At 61.1% G+C, this 20,100-nt stretch overlaps 1 protein-coding gene and 1 long non-coding RNA gene across 18 annotated transcripts; one reads left to right on the top strand and one right to left on the bottom strand.

Annotated features, from left to right (window-relative positions):
- Positions 1–145: 145 nt before the first annotated feature.
- On the top strand, positions 146–3,565 carry LOC149915300 (uncharacterized). Its single transcript, XR_016459200.1, has 3 exons — positions 146–263; positions 2,241–2,337; positions 3,432–3,565. It is a non-coding gene; the product is annotated as an uncharacterized LOC149915300 (long non-coding RNA).
- Positions 509–19,405, bottom strand: ELN (elastin). Of its 17 annotated transcripts, none has more exons than XM_031591930.2 (34): positions 19,108–19,404; positions 14,507–14,560; positions 14,120–14,158; positions 13,958–13,990; positions 12,824–12,868; positions 12,293–12,394; positions 12,024–12,107; positions 11,897–11,947; positions 11,761–11,811; positions 10,176–10,247; positions 9,997–10,023; positions 9,721–9,792; positions 7,354–7,380; positions 7,123–7,188; positions 6,843–6,887; positions 6,636–6,719; positions 6,479–6,538; positions 5,689–5,793; positions 5,543–5,596; positions 4,882–5,079; positions 4,743–4,799; positions 4,308–4,508; positions 4,145–4,195; positions 3,521–3,664; positions 3,284–3,337; positions 3,046–3,180; positions 2,918–2,965; positions 2,632–2,667; positions 2,275–2,319; positions 1,891–1,932; positions 1,528–1,569; positions 1,333–1,362; positions 1,171–1,221; positions 509–1,074 (listed from the first exon to the last, which is right to left on the bottom strand). In XM_031591930.2, exons 1-34 carry the CDS (start codon positions 19,184–19,186, stop codon positions 1,025–1,027), a joined length of 2,334 nt encoding a protein of 777 aa, XP_031447790.2. In that variant the 5' UTR covers positions 19,187–19,404; the 3' UTR covers positions 509–1,024. The 17 variants fall into 17 exon arrangements, with proteins under 17 accessions (XP_031447790.2, XP_031447789.2, XP_031447792.2 ...); XM_031591929.2 differs by having other exon boundaries at positions 3,521–3,667; positions 19,108–19,403; XM_031591932.2 differs by having other exon boundaries at positions 1,891–1,917; positions 3,521–3,667; positions 19,108–19,403.
- Positions 19,406–20,100: the final 695 nt, after the last annotated feature.

Raw genomic sequence — 20,100 nt, 5'->3', positions numbered from 1 at the left:
GCCGGCGCGGGGTCTGAGGGGGCGGGGCGATGGGCGGGGTTATGGGAAGGGGGCGTGGCTAAGAGGAGGGGGCGCGTCCTGGGGGCGGGGCTTATCGGGAGGGACCGCGGGTGTGGCCAGAGCGCGGGGAGGGGGCGGGGCTTCGCGGGACGCCGCGCCGAGAGGCAGCGTGGGAGGTTGGGGGTCCGACGTGACCTGGTTGTGCATGGCGTGTCACCGTGCAACGGGATGCAGATGTCCCTCCGGTGTCGTCGTGGGTCAGGGTATGGCCGTCCCCGTGCACCCCCAGGCTGTCACTGCAGGGCAGGACAGGGCCATCCTCTGTGACACCAAGCTGTGCCCGCTGGGGCTGTCCCCACACCTGGCTGTGGTGTTCCTGAGCGCACGGATGTCTGACTGTGGCACACCCGAATCCTGCACTTTGGGAGGGGGCACAGTGCAGTGCCACCACAGGCACTGTCCCGGGTGGGGGGGTGACCGAGGGACACAGGAACAGGACAGAGGCAGATTCCATTAAAAACTTGTCCTTTATTAGTCTGTTGGCAGCGATTCCCTCTGCGTAGGGCGTCCCACCCAGTTATATCAATGTGAGTAACATGAAGGGGGCCGGGGGGGTCCGCGGGCCGGCAGTGTCCCTGCGGTGTCCCCCGCCACCGGGACCCCTTCTTTCCCTCCCTCCCTCCTTTCCTCCCTCCCCCCACCCCTGAGTGCCCCTCGTGCTCAGCCCGGCCCCCCCCCGGGGTCAGCCACCCCCCGGGGGGAGCACCGGGGCCGGGTTGGGGTGGGGGTCCCAGGCCCCCCCGCAAGGAGCGATAGCACCAAGGGGGATGGCTGCTCCCCGCAGTTTATTCCGCGCTCCCTGCTGGGGCTGGGGGGGTTCCCGGGGTGGGGGGGCGGCCCCTGACGCTGCCGTGGGGTCCCTGCCGGGAGCGTGGGGCCGGGGGGGTCTCAGCTTGGTGGGGATTTACATTCTGGACCATGCAGTAGCACCAAAGTTCATGAGGTCATCGGTGATGGTGGGCGGTTACTTCCGCTTCCTCCCGCAGTATTTCCCTTGTGCGCAGCCAATTCCACCTGGGGATGGATGAGGGGGGACAGTGGATCAGCCCCCCACCCGTGCCCCATAAAGGTGCTCGGAGGAAGGGTGGGGGGATGCCAAGCAGTGCTCACCTCTAAAGCCCAGGGCCCCCAGGGCTCCTCCGTAGGTCTTGGGGGGCTTCCCTGTGGGGACAAGGTGGAGAGATGAGTGAGGTGGGGGATAGCATGGGGACAAGTGCTCTTTGAGGGGACCCCAACCCAACATCCCCATGCATGTGAGCAGGGTGCACTCACCGCCAAATCCCAGCTGGCCACCAACCCCACCTGCAAGCACAGCAAAACCTCATTGGCTTCAGGATGCTCTGCCCTGTGCCCCCCAGCCCAGCTCTGCCCCACTTCCCTATGGCCATATCTCCATGCCCTATGGGCTGCATGTCCCCGTGGGCTGTGTGTCCCCATGGGCATGGCAAAGGGCACAAGGGAAAGTACCTGGAAATATCGGTGACACACCAAAACCGGGAACTCCAGCCCCTAGGGGGGAAAAGCGACAGCAGTGACAAGCAGTGACAGCCCTGCATGTCTGCGGTGTCCCCAGCCTACAGCTGGCTGCGAGCTGCCCCAAGAGCCACATCCCCACTATGGGTGCCCACCCGATGCGCCCCGCGAGGCAGTGGCATGGAGACAGGGAGCACAGCAGTGTGGGCAGTGACAGCTCCACCTCAGCCCCCAGCCCCAAGCGCTCACCTGGCTGCAGCCCCCCAGCACCAAAAGCTGTGTGAAGGGAGAGCCCCGGCGAGAGCATGGGGATGGAAGTATCACCAGGGTGCAGCCATGGCGGTCCCTGCTCCTTACCTGGCTTAGGAGGTTTTCCAGCAGCTCCTGGATACAAGAGCCCTACATCAGAGAGGGGCATCAGCACAGCCCCCACACTGAGTCCAGAGGGTTCCCAGGTGTCTCATACATTGTGGTCACTGCTGTACTGTTCCCTGTCTCCATGGCCTTGGCCATGCTGGGGCTGTGGCCATTCCCTCCCTGTTGTACTCCAGGGCACAGAGAAGGCACAGTGACAGTGCAGGGTGGGATATGGAGACCATGGGACCCATGCCCCTGTCCTTCCCTGCTCCCCAAAACCCAGCCCTGCAAGTCGCAGCTGAGAGGGGACAGTGTGGCTCTGCATCCCCAAAATGCCATTTCCGTTTCAGCCTTTCCATCTCTGGGCCCACCAGCACCACTCACCAGCACCGAGGCCACCAACTCCGAGGCCACCAACTCCGAGGCCACCTGTGATGGAGAGCCCAGGTGAGCACCCACAGGTGGCTATGGGGACAGACAATGGGGCTATGGGCGCTGCACTCAGGAAAGACTGTGGTGGGCTTCAGGCCAGGGTGGGAAATTGGGGCTGGAGACATTGAACATGGCAGTGCTGGTCTTGCCACCATACTTGGCTCACGTAGCAGTGGGATCTGCATGAGGCATTCCTACTGTAGTGCCATCCCTGGATCCAATCCACTCCTCACCCAGCTCCACCACAGCCTTCACCTTCCCTGTGCAGCCCCATACCCCAGAGGAGCACCCACCCCCTGCACCACCTACCTGGGATGCCACCGACCCCTGGGACCCCGGGCACACCTGCAGGAGAGAGACAATGAGGCCAGGTACCCCCAGCCCACACAGAAGGGACAGGACCCCAGGGGGTTAGCTCTGACCCGTCCTGCATGAGGAAAACGTCCCCACTCTGTCACCCCATGCAGAGTGCCACCTCCCAGACCTGGGCCACCCTGCCAGGGCATGCAGGGATGTGAAGCAATGCCAGCACCCCGATATTAACACAGGGTGCCCAAAGGGGAGCAGGCTGGGGAACGGTGACCACGCTACGTACCGAATTTGGGAGGCTTAGCACCAGGCTGCACCCCAACCTGGGGGATGCCTGCAAAACAAGCAAGGGCACTGCAGTTAGGACAGGCATCCCATTCCCATCACACACTACTGGATGGGTGATGCCCTCACCTGCTCCAGGGAGAACGCCAGCACCGGGCACCCCTACGCCTGGCACTAAGCCGGGGACACCACCGATGCCAGGTGTCACTCCTGGCACACCAGGAGCACCAGGCACAGCGCCTGGCACCCCTCCAACACCAGCACCTGTGGGGGGAAAGGGGCTGAGGACACAGCCTGGGGGCTGCGTGGAGCTGGGGCAGTGCCTGTGCCAGCACTGCTCACCCACGTGGAGATGTGCTCAGCTCACCATATTTGGCTGCCTTAGCTGCTGCTTTTGCGGCTGCTGCTGGACCTCCAACACCTGGGACAGCAAGACAAGGGGCAGCGTCAGGATCCTGCCTAGCAATGCTGGGTAAAGCTCATCCCTTTTATCTTGGCTACCCACAAACTTCAAGCTGATGGAGGCCACCAGGATGCTCCTCATGCCCACCCTACACCAGACCTGTCCCCAAACCAGCCGAGATGCCACCACAACCTGCCTCACCTGGAACACCTCCAATGCCAGGGGCCAGGCCACCTACACCAGGAGCAAGGCCACCTACACCAGGAGCAAGACCTCCCACGCCAGGTGCCAGGCCTCCCACGCCAGGTGCCAGGCCACCTACACCAGGAGCCAGGCCACCTGCTCCTGCTAGAAGAGATAGAGAAAGTTGGGGTCTATTTTGGGGAGAAAGATGATGAATGAAATAGAGGAATGGCAGGCTGGGATGATTGTACAGGCGAAGGGGTTGGGTGGATGGGTGGTGGGATGGAGGTATGGATGAATGGTCGATGGATGGATGGATGGATGGATGGATGGATGGATGGATGGATGGATGGATGGATGAATGGTGGTGTGGATGGGTGAGTAGAAGGGAGACAGATGAACAAATGTATGAGAAGTTGTATGAATGATGAACCTCCATGCAGGCCAGCTCTCTGGAGAGCATTCCCAGACACAGCCAGGATCTCATCCCACACACAGCCTTACAGAAAGCTCATTCCTCGCCCTGACCCACAAGGACCCCATGCAGTGCCTAGCCTCAGCCCAGATCAGGGAAGCAGTCTGGGGTGGGAAGGTGGTAAGAGGCAGGACCTGTGGGATAACAGCAGAGCGAGTCCGTCTTACCGTACTTGGCAGCTTTGGCAGCTGCTTTGGCAGCAGCAGCTGGGCCAGCTCCTAAGAGAGAGGGGGAGCATGAGGGGCAATGAAGGCTTGAGGTGGCTATGCCAGCATCTATCAGCCAGCACCACCTCAGACATCCCTGAGTAACCCTTAGAGAACATCTCACCAGGCACCAGACCGGGTACGCCAACTCCGGGAACACCAACCCCAGGTACTCCAACTCCAGGTACTCCAACTCCAGGAACTCCAGGTACTCCAACTCCAGGAACACCAACTCCAGGAACACCAACTCCTGGTACACCAACCCCAGGCACACCGCCAGGCACGCCAACCCCAGGCACACCAACCCCAGGTACACGCCCTGCTCCTGCAGAGAGGTTCAGGAATACATCCAAGCCCCTGCCCTGGCTATTTGTAAGCATTCTTCCCTCCATCCATCCCTTCCCTCCATCCATCACACATCCATCTATCCCACCATCCCTCCATCAATCCCTCCATCCCTCCATTCCACCATCCATCCATTGCCCCATACTTCCATCCAACCATGCACCCATCCCTCCATCCATTCCACCATCCATCCCAGAGTGAAGGATGATCTCACCAAATGCGGCTGCTTTTGCTGCAGCCTTTGCTGCAGCAGCAGCTGCTGGGCCACCCACTGCAGGAACAGAAGAGAGGATGTCAGGGGGACTGGTGAAGCTGGCACCACGTTGTCCCCTCATGCCAGCCCATCTGCTCACCTCCAACACCAGGTACACCAGCCACACCAGGTACACCAGGCACACCAGGCACACCAGGTACACCAGGAACACCAGGTACACCAGGCACACCAGGTACACCAGGAACACCTCCAATGCCAACACCGGGAACACCAACACCAGGAACACCAACACCAGGAACGCCAACACCAGGAACGCCAACACCAGGAACGCCAGCTCCTACAGGCAGCAAGAGAGAAGAAGCTGGGTCTGCTGGGAGGTGGGACGTGGAAGTAGGGCTGCTCTCACCATGGTGGTCCCCTGCCTCATCCCAGCAGCTGCTTGGGACACATGCCTAGTCCGTGGTCACCCAAGAGCTAGGAAGTCACCAGCACAGAGGCTGTTCCATGGGGGCTCCAGATGATGCTCACAATGGGGAGATGGAGTCTTGCAGCCAAAAGGCATAGAGACATGGTTGGTGGCCCCCAGTATCCACCTGGAAGGGCTGGGGGCTCTGGGCACTGGTCAGACTGGGAACTCCCAGAGCAGCCACAGCCTTGACCCTCATTCATGCCACAGGGACAAGTGTCAGGTCACTTCTTGTGATAGGGGCAAGTGCTGGAGAAGCTGTTTGCATGGCACACTGCAGACACCCCAGGATAACAAGGTGGCCAGGGGGCTCCTTGAGTGGTCCAATGCTTACCGTACTTAGCTGCCTTGGCTGCTGCTGCTGCTGCTCCTGCTGGTGTCCCAACTCCTGGGGACAAGGGAGAGGGACCCTGAGCCACCTGCCCCACAATGACTGCAGTGGGGAGAGTGCTCATGAGGACAGTCATGGGGACAAGTCACCTGCCACCCCAGGGACACCTCCGACACCGGGAACCAAGCCAGGCACACCGCCAACACCAGGCACAAGACCTGGGACACCACCAACCCCGGGCAGCACTCCTGCACCTGGAGGGAAGCAGAGCAGTCAGAGCACCCCAAAGTGCTGCTGGAGGGCACGGTGTCCTCTAGTGGCATGAGATGGCACAGGGCTACAGATCCCCCAGGCAAAGCTGGAAGCTGTAGCGGGCCCAGAGCTCCCAGATCAGGTGCCCCATGCACACCCCTGGGGCTGCACCAGGGGCCAAAGGTGGATGAGCTCCCCCTAGCACTGCTGGCACAGGCATGGGATGCAGGAAAAAGATGCTCGCCAACTGCTGTGCTGCTGCTCTGCAAGCGCTGTGATGCTCACACGGCAGTGTGCATGATGCAGTGTCCCCACAGCATGCACACATCCGGCAGGGGATTCCCAGCTCCCCAGCCCTACAGCCCGTGTGGCCACTCAGGAGTTGATGGCAGCTGGCGGGACCGCGAGGTCCCCCAAGGACGGGCTCATCAATCCCAGCTGCTGCCGGGGCTGACGCATTTCCTCTGGATGCTCCAATGAGCGCAGGTTTGCTGCTGTGAAACTGAGTGCTTCTGCCAAGGAGGGGAGTAGAGAGCTGCAGATCTCAGCCCATCCCTCTGCTAACGGACAGGAGTCCCTGCAGGCACTGGGAGCTGTGCATGTCTCCATGCAGGGCTGTGGGCTGGGGGAGCATCCCAAAAGCAAAGCGCCCCACAAAGCCAGCAGGGCTCAGGAGCAGGGACTCACCATAGGCTCCTGCTTTCGCTGCTGCCTTCGCTGCAGCTGCTGCCGCTGCTGGGCCTCCCACTGCCAGAGCAGCAGGAGAAAGTCAGCAGTGTGGGATATAGGGGCATGGGGACACGGGGATGTGGGTCTCATGCCTCGAGGCTAAGCCCAGCCTCACCTCCAGCTCCTGGCACAACACCGACACCGGGCACCACGCCGCCCACCCCTGGGATGGCGCCAGCCCCAGGAAGGACACCGGCTCCTGCAGAAAGTATGGGGCATCAGCTCATAGATGAGACAGCAGCAGCCCCCCTAAGACTGGGAGGGGGCACAGCCTCCCTAGTGGGGCCATGGGTCTTGTGTGTGTCCACAGATGGTGGCTCACCATATTTAGCTGCCGCTTTTGCTGCCGCTGCCTGCGCTCCAACACCTGGGGAGGGACAGGATGAGATGCTGAGGAGATGAGGATATCCCCAGCACAGCCCTCCCTTCTCCCTGGGGAGGTGACACAGCTCTGTCCCCTCTCTGGCCACTGTGGGGCCGCCAGGCAGTGCCAAGAATCCTGTCCAAGCACCAATGACTCCAAGGACGTGTCAGCTCCCTACATCACAGTCCACAGGTCCCAATCCCTGCACCCCCCAGAGCAGCCAAGGTGGGAGCCATACCTGTCCCAGTGGGATACCCAGCCTTCCCAGCAAGAACCCCTGCTCCTATCCCACCTGGTCCGAGGCCTGCAAGCACAAAGAGAAAGCACAGCGAGGTCAGGAACTGGGTGCCGGGGCAGGGATGAGGCAGACAAACAGCTCCAGCCCCATAGCTGAGGACACGCCGGGGACACAGGGTCTGCGAGGAGCTACGACCGTGAAGCTACGAGCGCTCATCACAGGGCAGCTTACCATTGACGAAGGGCAATCTATAGCCACCTGGAGAGGAGAGAAGGCGCTGGTTAGCACCTGGCTGCCGGTGGCCGTGCCCGCTCTGCCTCGCGGTGTAGCCCCTCTTTGCCATCCAGCCAGCGAGCCCTCGGCACTGGGGCTCCTTCCCAGCCAAATCCTTTTTGGGGTGCAACCCCACATCATGATGGGGCTCTCAGAGGTCCCCCTCTTTAAAAGGGAAGCCCACGCTGAGGGCTGAGGTGCATGGAGCTGGTTTCTGACACGAGCGTGTCTTTGCTGGAGCCTCCCATGACCCCGTATCAACAGTGATCCCCCGAGAGCCCCACGGCGAGAGCCGTACCCAACCGGCTGCGCCAGGCTCTAATGTGCGGCTTTAATTGGAATCAGGGCTTGGGAACTGAAACGTGACCTCACTGGGAGGTCGGCAAGAAGGGACGGGGGGATTATGAGAAGGAACATTGCGGCCGGGGCGACGGCTCCTTGCGAAAGAGCAGAGTCCCATTGCATTGCCAGCATGGGGACACCGGGCGCACAACGTGGCAGTGACCACAGTCCAAGGAATGGTGACAAAGTGGCACCTGGGGCTGCACACCACAGCAGCCTGGTCCCCTGCTGGCACTGTAGGCTGGACCATCACCCACAGACAGGATGAGACAGCATCCCCTCCCACAGCCAACATGTGTGCTCCAGATTCCCCCACCCGTTAGCTGTTTCCACCAGCTGCCACGCGATGCTGGGAGCGCTCTGCAGGCGGTGGCTGTGAACAGGGTCCCTGCAAGCACCCAACAGCAGCAGCACCCCGCTCACCCCATGGCTGCCTGATGCCAGGTGACGCATGAAGGTGGCACCAAGGGCCCAAACCTTTGGGATTCTGGGCATTTCTCTGGGTCCACAGTGCCCCAGCATCCATCCTGTGCCAGCACAAGGACGGCCACCAGTGTCATCAGTGCTGACAGAGCAGTGCTTCTGACATGGAAAGCCATTCTCCCAGACCTGAGGCCACCTCGACGCAGTCCCCATCCCTGTGACATCAGTGGGGATCCTGATTTCAGCCATAGATCAGCCTGCACCCCCAGCAAACCGGGGACCCGTGGGGCCCCCTCCTGCTACAGGACAGTCCAGGATCTGGCTGGGGCATCTGGCGCAATGCACCCTAAAAGGAGACTTTCCTCTGAAAATGCTGTTTTCATGTCTCCTCACCCCTCTTGCCCTGCACACAGCACAAGGGATGTAAAGACAAATCACACATCTCAGCAGCCCTTGAACTGATCTGCTTCAACCAAGAGCCCCACATCACTGGAGAGCGACAAGCTGGGACGCACCCAACACCCGACAACACACCAGGGCACAGAAACACCATCCTACCACACAGCCTGCAAGAGGCGACACCGCACAGCAGCCACAAGGATGGGGTCCACAAGAGAGGGATGCGGATACAACAGCCCCACTCTCTGCTCTGGGGCTCACTGCTCGGATCCAAGCACAGCAGCTCCCCAGAAAGTGGGTCAGACCTTTCTGGGCCGTGGGCCACTGGCGGGGCTGCCGGGACGTGGCCAGGTGCCTGCAGCAGGCACCCCATGAAAGGCCGTCTGGGGCCGGGCGGCCAGACGGCATCCGATCTGCGCGGGGCCGGGTCGCCCTAACGAGCGGAACGAGCCTCTGCGGGAGGAAGCGGGCGCTGGCCAAGTATTTCTGCCGTGGGCCCCGCCGGGGGAAGCTGCCGGGACTGGCGGCCGTCGCGGGGAAGGATGCCCCCGGGGTGGGCTGCACCCCAGAATAACACCCAGGGACCCACTTGTTCCTGCACCACAGGGCTCCACTGGGCTCTGGCTCCCATCCATGGCCTGGGTGTCACTGGGGTGCTGCTGGCACCCCCAGACAGGCAGTGCCCCCCTGTCCCCACCACTGCCACCCCGCTGCTGTCCCTGCATGGGGTGGGTGGGTCTGGCACCCGGCGCAGGGATGGGTGACAAATGGCACCGGAGCAGCACAGGTTGGGAGAGGGGTGCTAAGCACCCCTGGGCTGGGACTGAGCATCATCTCTGCGGGCAGTGAGGAGGGAGCCCTGTCTCTGTCCCCACTGCCATCCTGCTGGTGGTGGCCTTGGCGAGGGGTCCCCAATGGGGGACACGCAGCCTGGGTGAGCGTCTGGTGAGCAACCCTTGGCCCCCAGGAGCCACAGAAAGCAGAGGATCCCTGAAAGGATGTGCCCGGTGCCGGGAGGGAGCTGCGGACCATCGTGGGGTGGCCCAGCCCAGCATATGTCCCAGGGCCACCCAGGGCCACCGCGGCTCAGCCCGGGGCAGCGGGGACGGCGGCTCGTCCCCCTGGCCCCCACCCGCATCCCTGCTGGCTGTGGCCGCTTACCTGGGAGCTTGGGAGCTTTGATGGGATACCCCAGAGGGACACCGGGCTGCTGGCCTCCAAAGCCTCCCAGTCCTGCAAAGCCAACAGCAGACGCTCACCTGGAGCCTGCGCCCAGGCTGCCACCAGACCTTGCAGAACGGGGTGCCCGCGGCACCCTGGGTCCCCGGCCACGGCTTGGGAAGCCTCTGAGGCACCTTCTGGTGTGGGGAGGCTGCTGTGGTGATGGAGAAACTTAGGAAGGAAGAGAAGAACTGGGGGGAGACAGAGGGCACTCACCGGGGATTCCTGCGAAGGCTCCTGCTCCTGGGGAGAAACAAACACACAGCCTTGAGTTGTGGGGCTCCCAGCAAGCCACAGGGCTCAGCTGTGGGCAGTAGAAGGGCTGGCACGGGGACAGCTTCAGTAGGGTGGAGGTGAGCCCTGGACCTGATGTATGGGTGGGAGCAGGGACATACCTGGACCTTTTGCCTTGACCCCAGTGCCGGTGGGAACGCCGGGCAGCACGCCTACGCCAGGGAAGCGGATACCTGGGGTGGAGCAGAGGGGACAGTGAGCCCCCTGGGGCTTTGTGGTACCCAGAGCCATGCCCCCTCCTGCCTGCTAATGCCCAGAGATGAAAAACCCTCTGGACTTGCCCTGAGGCACCTGCACTCAGCACGTCAGCCTTAGAATCATAGAATCATTCAGGTTGGAAAAACCACCAAGGTTACCCAGTGCAAACATCACCATGATGCCACTAAACGACATCACTCCACGTGACATCTACGCTTCTCTTGAAATCACGTCACCCTTCCCTGGCTCAGCACCCCAGGCTGCACTAAGTCCCCCTGTGCCCAGCACCAGTGTGTTGGGAGGGGACACAAACTCCATCCATGGCACATCCCTGCTCCAGACCCATGGCACCAGGGTGGAGGTGGCTCCTGCCCCTTCAGCTGTCATCCTGCCCAGGAATCCAGGGAAAAGGCTCCATTTCTGCCCATCAGCAGTTGGGATCCATTTTTATTTCAGTTTTGTTTTTTGTTTTGTTTTGTTTTGTTTTTTTTCTTCCCCTTTTACAACTGTCTTTCATTATAACTCGTGGCCATTTTCAGACATGGAAAGACATTCCTGACCAGCGACACACTTCCCATTCTGACAGTGTTGAAACATCTTGTTTTCACAAGTTTTCCTCCCCTGATTGCTTTGTGGTGAGGGACTCCTGTCCCCCTCTACCTCTTCTGCCCCCAAACTAAGCTCCATTCAGTGTCTAGCACTGCCACTTGTGCCCACACCACGTCCCCAGAGGCATCAAGTCCCCACCTCTGGCACCATGGAGATGTTGCTTTAGCAAGTGGGGCTGGAAAAGGTGGGGAGGGCAAGGAAAGGAGGGCAGGGAGCTGAGCAGGTGGCAGCAGTGTCCTAGAGGGGCTAGGCACATTGGGATGGGGATGCAAGGCCAGGACACAGCCAGCCACGAGGCCATCAGTGGGTCACCAAGGTGCTGCCTGGGGATTGGGACCCCCTTGGAGACAAAGGTGCTGCTGTGGGATGAGGTTCCCATTGCAAGATTGGGTATTGCCATGAGGTGGGGATCCCCTCAGAGGTTGTGGTGCTGCTGTGGGATGGGGATGCCCTCAGAGGTTGTGGGGCTGTTGGATGGTTTTGCCTTGCTGGTTGGGGTACTTCCACGCATGGGAACCCACTCAGAGGTTGGGGTGCTGCTGTGAGACAAGGAACCCCTTAAAGAAGGGAGTTCAGCTGTGGGATGAAGACCTTGGAGATAGAGGTGCTGCAATTGGATCAAGGAGTTGCTCAATGGTTAGGGTATTGCAGTGGGATGAAGATCCCTTTAGAGGTTGGGGTGCTGCTGTGGGATGGGGACTTTCTTGAAGGTGAGGGTGCTGCTCTTGGTTGGGTCCCCTTGAAGTCTGGGCTGCTGCTGTGAGATGGGGATATCTTTCCAGGCAGAGTTAGTGCCACTGGATGAAAGCCCCCTCAGGTGAAAGGGTGTTCCCATGGAATGGGGACCCGCTCAGTGATCACAGATGGGACCCAGCTCACCTGCTCCAGGGAGCACACCGCCACCTGGGAAAGCTCCGGGGATGCCAGCACCTGTGGGACGGGAGAAAGGCAGCAGTGAGCACCTGTCCGGAGGCACTGCCCGCTGCCCCCAGCCCCATCTGGGCCATGCACCTACCTGGCACTTTGGGGGGCTTCCCCGCCGCACCAACCCCGGGCTGCACCGCACCTGTAGGAGCAGAGAGCCCTGAGCACCCATACAGTGCTCCCACGGGCTCAGAGTGTGGGAATGGGGTGTTTCCTACCTGGGACACCAAGGCCTCCGGGAACTCCAACTCCACCCACGCCACCAAGGCCACCAATTCCACCCACGCCACCAAGGCCAGCACCTGGGGATGCAGGGAAAATGAGGGCACAGGGTGAGGTGTCACTTTTGGGCTATGGATGCCAAAGAAAGGGATGACAGCAGAGACATCCCAAAGCAGCACAGGACGTGGATACTCTGGGCTGAGCAGGTGAACTCCAGAGCCCAGAGGTCCCCCCCAGCATCCCCACAGACACCCCAGGTACTCACCAGCTTTTGCCGCAGCCTTAAGAGCGGCCGCGGATGCAGCACCTGGGAAGGCTGCCCCGGGGAAGGCTCCCAAACCTGCTCCCAAACCTCCGACCCCAGCACCTGCAAGCAATGGCATAATCTTAGCAGCCATCTCCACAAGCACCCACCCAGCCCTGCAGCACCTATGTGCAGCAGGAGGAGTGGGGTGAGCCCAGGAGCAGGAAGTTGTCTGTAACCCAGGGCTGCAGCAGAGGCGAGAGGCAGTGAGCTGGCATTAGGCACAGCGAGGCAGCATTAGGTGACATCTGCATGGGGACAGCTCTGCGGTGCCAGCCTGGATCATGTCCTGTGTTCTGTCACCCCACGTCCCCCAGGACACCTGCTTTGTCACTGCCTGGGGCTGCCCAGCTTAACCTCACGGGAGGACACAGCCATGGGGGTCACCTCACTGCTGGTTTACAGTGGACAAACCCTACGGCCGAGGGGAAAGGCCACCCACTGTCCCTGGGGAGGCTGTCTGTGTAGGGGATAATCCTGGTTCATGCTCACCTGGCTGCAGGCCAAGAGGGCCGAGTCCCCCGAGGCCACCGACCCCTGGAAAGAGAATTGGGCTGAGGAGGATGGTGTGGCTGCAGGGGCACTGCACGGGGACTGGGAAGGGATGGGGCTGCAGCAATGCTTTCTCATCCCTATCCCATGCTGCTCTGGCACCTGGGCCAGTCTGTGGGGTTCCCTGCCATCACCCTGGACTTGCTCCCTTGCGCAGAGCAGGGATGTGGCTGTCACAGCAAATAGGGATGTGGGTGGGATGGGTTCCCCCAGGAACCAGGGTCACCAGGAGAGCCTATTGGCACCATCCCAGCGGGATGCATTGGTCTGGGGGTCCAATACAACCAGGCCCCAGGGATGGGCACAGGGGGGTGGGACAGGACTCAGACTGTGGCACAGGACGTGTGTCCCTGTCCGATGGCCACCACCGTTCCTTCCCGCCCCACCCATCCCCCACCCGCCGGGCCACGAGGGGACGGAGCCTAAATGTTTATGGCTGAGGAATGAGTCCCTCCGGCTCCGGCCAGCACTGCCTTCCAACATCTGGGGCTAATCAGCGCTCGCTCCCTCCAGGCGCAAATTCCACTGCCTTTGGCTCACGGCGCGGACACCGCTCCGGCTGGGGCTTCGCGGCTGCGCCGCGTTTGGTTTTAATTACGCCGAAATAAAGGGCCTTGTTTTTCTTTCCACAAGCTGAAATCTGAGTAAACGGAGGTTGCAGGCCCCCGCCTGGGGCTGGCGCTCCCGCGGCGCGGAGAGGGGACGGGGCAGGCAGCACATCCCGCCCCAGGCACTGCGCTCCCCATCCCATGGAGCATCCCCTGCGTACAGACAGTGGACTTCTCCATCAGCGCCCTGCCACCACTCATCCCCTTCGTTTTGGGCAGACGAGCCCCAACCGAAGCTGCTCGACTATGGGACTGCTGAGGACATCTGGGATATGGGAACAATTGGAGAGAAAGTGGCAGTGCTGAAGCCAGGGACAAGGGTGAAGGCACGCAGAAACATTGTGGTTATTGAGAGCTTGGTGAGCGGAAAGCGCTGGCTGGTGACAGAGAACATCTCATGCCCACGGCCTCCTCCTGCATCCTGGCTGCTGGTGCAATCAGTGAGAGATGGAGGGAATGTTCATACCTGGTTTGAGAGGTTTTCCTCCAGCCCCGAGCCCTGGGGGAGATGAGGGAGAGCAGTCAGGCTCAGCATCCCCTGCAGTGCATCCCCTCCCGACACGGGGACACCACAGGGTACTGCCATGCTACCTCCTCCCTGTCCCAGACAAGAATCCCCAGCACTCACCTGCTCCCAAACCTGCTCCCAAACCTCCAACTCCAGCACCTGCAAGCAACAGCAGAGTCTCAGCACCGACCTCTGTAAGCACCCACCCAGCCTCCGCTCATGTTGTGGGTCCCGGGGTGACAGTCAGATCAGAGGTCCCCAAGACTGCATGTAGCTGTCACCCAGGATCTTCCCACAGTGGGGGCTGTGGAGGTGCCAGCTATGGGCAGATGGCCCCAGAATAAACTTGGCACAGCTCCCTCCCCACACCAAGAGGGCTGCAGCCACCCAAGACTGGGTGTCCCCATGTCCCATGCTCCTGCCTTGCTAGTCTCACAGGTGTCCTGGGTGCCTCCCCAAGGGCCTGCCCCATCCCCATGGTACCCCCAACTGCCCAGCTCTCCTTACCTGGGAAAAAGCCCCCTCCTGGGACTCCCCCTCCCGGGATAGCACCAGGGACCCCTGCAAGAGGAGAGACTCAGGTTAAAACCCCCACAGGAATCTGTGCAGGACTGGGATGAGGGCACTCCCTAGAGCAGGGTGAGCTCCCTGCCTGTCCTTGCACATCTCCCTGCCTCCAGTGCTGCAGTGGTGATGGGGTCTGCAGCTGCCCCAGGACCTGCTGTGGGTGTCAGCATGATAATGAGCAGGCTGGGATCCAGCTCTGCCTCCCCCAAACCATGCCAACTCCAAAACCCAATCCCACCCAATCTGTATCTCTCTGTCCATCCCTGCAAAGTGGAGAAGCTCCTCAGCCCCTCGCTCTCAAGGGTGGTTGGAGTGGGTGGTGTTTGAGGGCCTTTGAGGTGGGTGAACTTCTCCCTGCTGAGCCATGGTCAACTCCCTGCTGCATGGGGTACATGTGTGGGGTACAGGATGGCAGGGATTTCACTCAGGGTGAATGGGGTACAGGAACGTGGTGCAGAGGATGCTCTGCTCCTCGCCAGGCTTTCTGATCATGAGCTTGTAAAGGGATTTGCAGTGTGGTGGGCAGGGTTGGGGGGCTCACAGTGGGCTGGGCAGGGGGGATTTGGGGCTTCTGGAGCCTGTGATGGCCAGGGGGGACCCTGCACCCCCAAGAGGTTGGATCATGCAGTGACAGAGCCCTGGGGCACATGGCATGTGGAGCCTCTGACTCAGTGGTGTTCCTTGCACCCTGCCACCCTGTGGGGTACCAGGGACAGAGTGCCAACCTTGCCATGCTGGGTTGCACACACATATGTCAGGTGGCACACAGGGTGCACGCACAGGTGAAGGACAAGTGTCTGCACATGGAGGATGCACACCCCTGTGCGCACACACACTGGGGGACACAGGCCCAGCAGTGTCCTCCAGCTGATGTGTTCCAGCAATGCCCAACAGCAGATTTGGCACCACACATCCCCAAACCGGCCTGGGGCACAAACCCAGCTGTGGTGCAGCTGATGTCCCAGGGAGCAGTGCTGTCTCTGTCCCTGCTGACCACCCAGCCCAGCCCAACCCAGCAGGGCGGCAGCCGGCCAGCGCTTACGGAGCGGCTCCTTTTCCTGGCACATTCCCCTGCCTGCCCTCCCTCATTCCCCCCCACCAGCTTGGAAAAACAAATCCCAGCTCCTTGCCTGTTTCCAAACATACACACAACTCTCATCCTCCCCACCCGTCCTGTTGGGCAGCTGCGTGGGACACTCCTTTGGTGTCCCCGGGGCTCAGCCCTCTGTGGGCAGGGTGGCATCTTTTGCTGGGGGAATGTTGTGCACTGTGGGGACACCCAGATCCTCTGCACCACCGCTGCCTGGCACAGCCCCATGGAGAAGGTGAGGGGGAGGCAGCACAGTGCCCTTTAAGTCCCATAAAGGTCTGGGGGACACTGTGCGGAGGCCGTGCTCTTTGGTGCCTGTCCCAGTTCCATGCAATCCCAGTGTTTTGGAGGATTAAAGGGGAGGTGCTGGTGTCCGTGCCCAGGTCAGGAGGTGGATGGGGACCTCCTGCCTTGGCACCAGCCAACCTGGCTGCACAGATTTTGCTCAGAGCATCACAGAAGGCTGTTCCTCATGTGTTGCTGAGCAGGGCCAGCTGTGACACCAACCAGCCCTGCGCTCCTGCACAGCTGCACTGCTGCACCACAGCCATGCCACACTGCAGCAGCAGCAGTGGCTCTCTGGGGCTGTGTATCCATGCTTGCAGCCACACCTTGCAGCCCGTCCCCAGCCTCGCAGCAGGGAAGCAGGCACTGCCTGTATTCTTATCCCAGCACATGGGACCCTCCTTTGCCCCCTCCATCCCTCAGCACATTGGAGACAGAGAAACTGAGTTACAGCCCCACTGGGACTGGTGGGTCCCTGCGCTGTCTGTCCTGCTCAGAGCCTGCTGGGGTCAGGTGGAGAATTGCTCACAGGTCCGTTTTTCCCCTGGGGCTGTGTTGTGTTTCCAGCCCTGAGACAGGAGAGCATGCACTTAAATGCACAGCCCTGGCTGCAGGGGTTTGCTCACGGAGGTGCTTCGGGATCCAGTGTGGAGCCTTGTCTATAGGAGCTGGACTTCTCTTCCACAGCTCTGTGCCATTTGGTCGCTGCAATAGCTGCACTATCCCATTATCTATTATTTTCTTTTGACCACTCTTTCTGTTACCCACACCATTTATGTTTGACAACTATTCCTGTTAGCCACACTGTTTCCTGCGCACTTACTGGCAGATCCCTTTCCAAGCAAGAAACGCAGATATTTTCTGTACTCAGCAGCTCATTCCCCCTCACATCCAAGAGCCTCCTGAGGACCACGACAGGACGGCACACACAGCCCTGCTCAGCCCCTCGCCCCGTGTCAGGGCAGCCAACCCCGCTCCTCAGCAGCCTCCCCGGCCCCTTCCCACAGCCGGCTCAGCGCCCGACCGCTGCAGACATTTCCCTCTCGTTGTTTGCTTTTTTGGAAGAATGGGTTTTGGAAACATGCGGTCTCCAGGCAACTTTGAAGCCGTGCCGCATCCCGAGCCACTGGTAGCAGCTCAGGAGGATGAGAGGAGAGGGAGGCTGTCACCACAGCCAGGCTCCCATCCGGACCCCAGAACCCCAGCTTTCAGCTCTGAGTGTTTGCAGACAGGCTGCAAAGGTGCTCTGGGCTGAACTGTGTACCCTCAGAGGGTCTCCATGGGGTCAAGGTGCCGGGGGGGGGGGGCAGGATGCCAGCACATCTATTGCCTGCATCTCTGTGCCTACCTCTGATCCCTGAGCCCCACAGGATTGGGATGCTTGTGTCCTTCTGTCCTCTTTGGGGCATCATTCACTGGAGGATGGGTGCCTCCCTCCATACATTTCCCTTGGAACCTTTTATAGTAGCTTCCCCATACAGTAGCTCAGATTCATCCACGAGACACTGCATGCCCCCACGGTGCCCAGAACAACCCATCTCCCTGGAACTGATGCTGAATTACCAGTGGAGGATCCCAGATGCCACCAGCTCAGCCCCTCACTGGGTCAGTACTTCCCCAGGGTGCTGGGACAGTCTGAGCACAGGGGGCTGCCCCCATCTCCATGTCCCCCAGCCCCGGCATCTCTCAAACATCCCTTCCCTGCCCAGATTGGAGCTGCAGTGTGTGCCATGTGAGGCAGCCCTGTAACCCTTCCAGGTGGGTGCATTCTGAGCACCCACTGGTGCCTTTGGCTGTGCCCTTATCCCAGCTTGATCCCCACTAGGCTGCAGGGACAGTGGTCATTCCTCTATAGGGAAATGTTCCCCAGTGTCCCCATCAGCACAGGGACTCCTCAGAGAGCTGCTCCCAGACCAGCCAACATCCCAGGACAGCATGCCAGAGGTTGGAGCATGGCCAGCAAATCCAACTGCTCACACACCACTGTGGGATATCACTCTGGGGCCAAAGCCATCCTGAGACTGCCCCAGCTGCCAACTGCATGGGAGCTGGCAAGCAAAGCAACCAGGGTGAAGAGAGCCAGCACAGAGCATCCCTGCCAGGCACAGGGAGTGGCCAGCACTGAACTGCAACCCGGCTGGGATGGCTGCTTGGCCCCGGGCTGCAGCTCTCCAGGATCAGGCAGAGCAGCAGCTGTGCAGGTGCCTGGAACAGGAGTAACATTACGTGCATGGCTGGGGACAAGCAGCCTGGGACGGAGCAGGGAGCTGCAGGGCATCAGTGCAAGGAGCTGCTAGCTGCAGAGAGCTGCCCCGAGGGCTTTGCACTGGGCAGGGGTGGCACTGCCCATGGGGTCCTGCCCTGCCCCTGAGGAGCTGGCACCATGTGGTGGCTGCAGCACTGTCTCCATCACCAGCACTGCTGGTGCCCCATGCAGCCAGGTGTGCGCCGTTCCTCCTCAGCCCAGGCCCTATGGAGGCAGCTGTCCCACTGCACCACACAGTCCCCACTTTCACCCACTTTTTCCATTGTGAGCAGCCCTAAATCTGCACTCAGTGGCCCCATACCCTGGTCATGCACCTGCTGTGCTGCTTGGCCCTGCCCCACCCACAGCGGGATGCTCTGCCCTGGTACCCAGTGCCTTTTGTCCCCTGCCTATGTGCACATGTGCATGCACTACGCACAGCCCCAGAGGTCGATGCTGCCGAGCTTGGGGGTGGGTGGCACCGGGGACACACACAGCGACCACAACACCGGTGACACCAGCAAAAGGCTTTGCCATGGCCACACACTGTGCACACATGCAGCCCCCAGACAGCCCCCAGCTCACACCGAGATCACACCGGGGGGCCATGGATGCCAGCCCCCAGCCCTTGGCACTTGTGGTCACCCCACACGCACATCCCCAGCACTGGGCACGATGTTGCACCTCGGAGCCCCCCCCCCAAAAAAGCGCTCCGCAGTGCCGCTCCCAAGCGCTGTGTGCCACCATCGCACACCGCACACGGGGAGGAGGAACCCGGCTTATCTCTGCCTGCCACCCCGGGCGTACAGAGCAGGGCAGGGGCTGCTCTCCCCAGGAACACGCAGCCCTCGGCCGAGGCAGGACGCAGGGTCCCGGCAGAGCCCCTTCAGGCGCAGGGCATGCAGCCTTTTCGTTCCTTACCTCCTTGCTGAGAAGCCGGGAGGATGGAGAAGAGGAGGAGGACTCCGGGGAGGAGGGGTGCAGCTGCCTGCCTTGCCATCTCTTGAAGCAATGCCCCCGTGCTCTCGCAGTCAGTGTGTTTTATCCCAGAGCTGCTTAATTGTTGCTTCCAAGGATGTGAGGGGAAGGGGGGGTGTGGGGGTTGGAAGGAGGGAGGGGAAAAGGAGTGAGAGAAGGGGGGAGAGAGGCACAGGACACTACGTCATGACGAAAGGGCAAACACTCAGCCCTCTCCAGGCTATTGGGCTGCGTTGTTTTTTCTCTTTTTTCTTTCTTTTTCTTTTTCTTTTTCTTTTTCTTTTTCTTTTTCTTTTTTTTTTTTTTTTGTGTGTGTGTGTGTGTGTGTGTGTGTGTGTGTGTGTGTGTAATTTCTCTCCCTCGCCGCTCTCTCTCCAATTCTGGCGCGGCGCTGCCAAAAGTGCGGGGGGAGCTGCCAAAGAAGGCGGCCTGCGGCGGGCGGGGGGCGAGGGGAGCGGGCGGAGGGGGAGCGCAGAGCCCAAAGAGAGGGGGTGGCAGCAGGGGGTGTCACACCTCGGGGGCAGCGGGCCAGCGGGATGGGGGCTGCCAGGCAGAAGGAGGGGCTGGAGGCGCAGCTTGGGTGTCAAGCGAGGGAGGGCAGACGTGGGGGATTGGGGTGCCTCGGGGGGTCTGGCTGCAAACCCCGCCGTGGGGAGCTGGGATTCTCTGAGCTCTCTCCTTGTTCGTCCCCTGAGCTCCGATACCTGCCTGCTGCCGTGGTGCTGTGCCTGGGATGGGGACAGAGATGAGGACAGCTTCCTCGAGGGGTCCCGGCACAGCGCGGTCCGGGGGGTGCGAGGGGAACGGGGAGATGGGGAATCCGCTGGGTGAGACACGGGGTCCGGGCCGAGCCGCCCCGCGCTGTCACCACCATCGCCACCCGCCGAGCTCCGCGTGGCCGTTAGGTGGCAGGCGTGGGGTGTTCGGAGGCAGGAC

The sequence above is a fragment of the Phasianus colchicus genome, chromosome 21 (genome assembly GCF_987193195.1).
Source record: "Phasianus colchicus chromosome 21, bPhaCol1.hap1.1, whole genome shotgun sequence".
Taxonomy (NCBI): domain Eukaryota; kingdom Metazoa; phylum Chordata; class Aves; order Galliformes; family Phasianidae; genus Phasianus; species Phasianus colchicus.
This window is presented reverse-complemented; position numbering and strand designations above follow the sequence as displayed.

Bases quoted from the DNA above. Each gene is read 5' to 3' on its own strand.
- ELN (XM_031591929.2), bottom strand. From the start codon at position 19,186: ATGGCAAGGCAGGCAGCTGCACCCCTCCTCCCCGGAGTCCTCCTCCTC. The intron at 7,381-9,720 runs GTAAGCGGCCAC...TCTCCTCTCCAG, and splicing joins CAAAGCTCCCAAGCTCCCAG to GTGGCTATAGATTGCCCTTC. The intron at 1,075-1,170 runs GTGAGCACTGCT...ATCCATCCCCAG, and splicing joins GGGGGCCCTGGGCTTTAGAG to GTGGAATTGGCTGCGCACAA.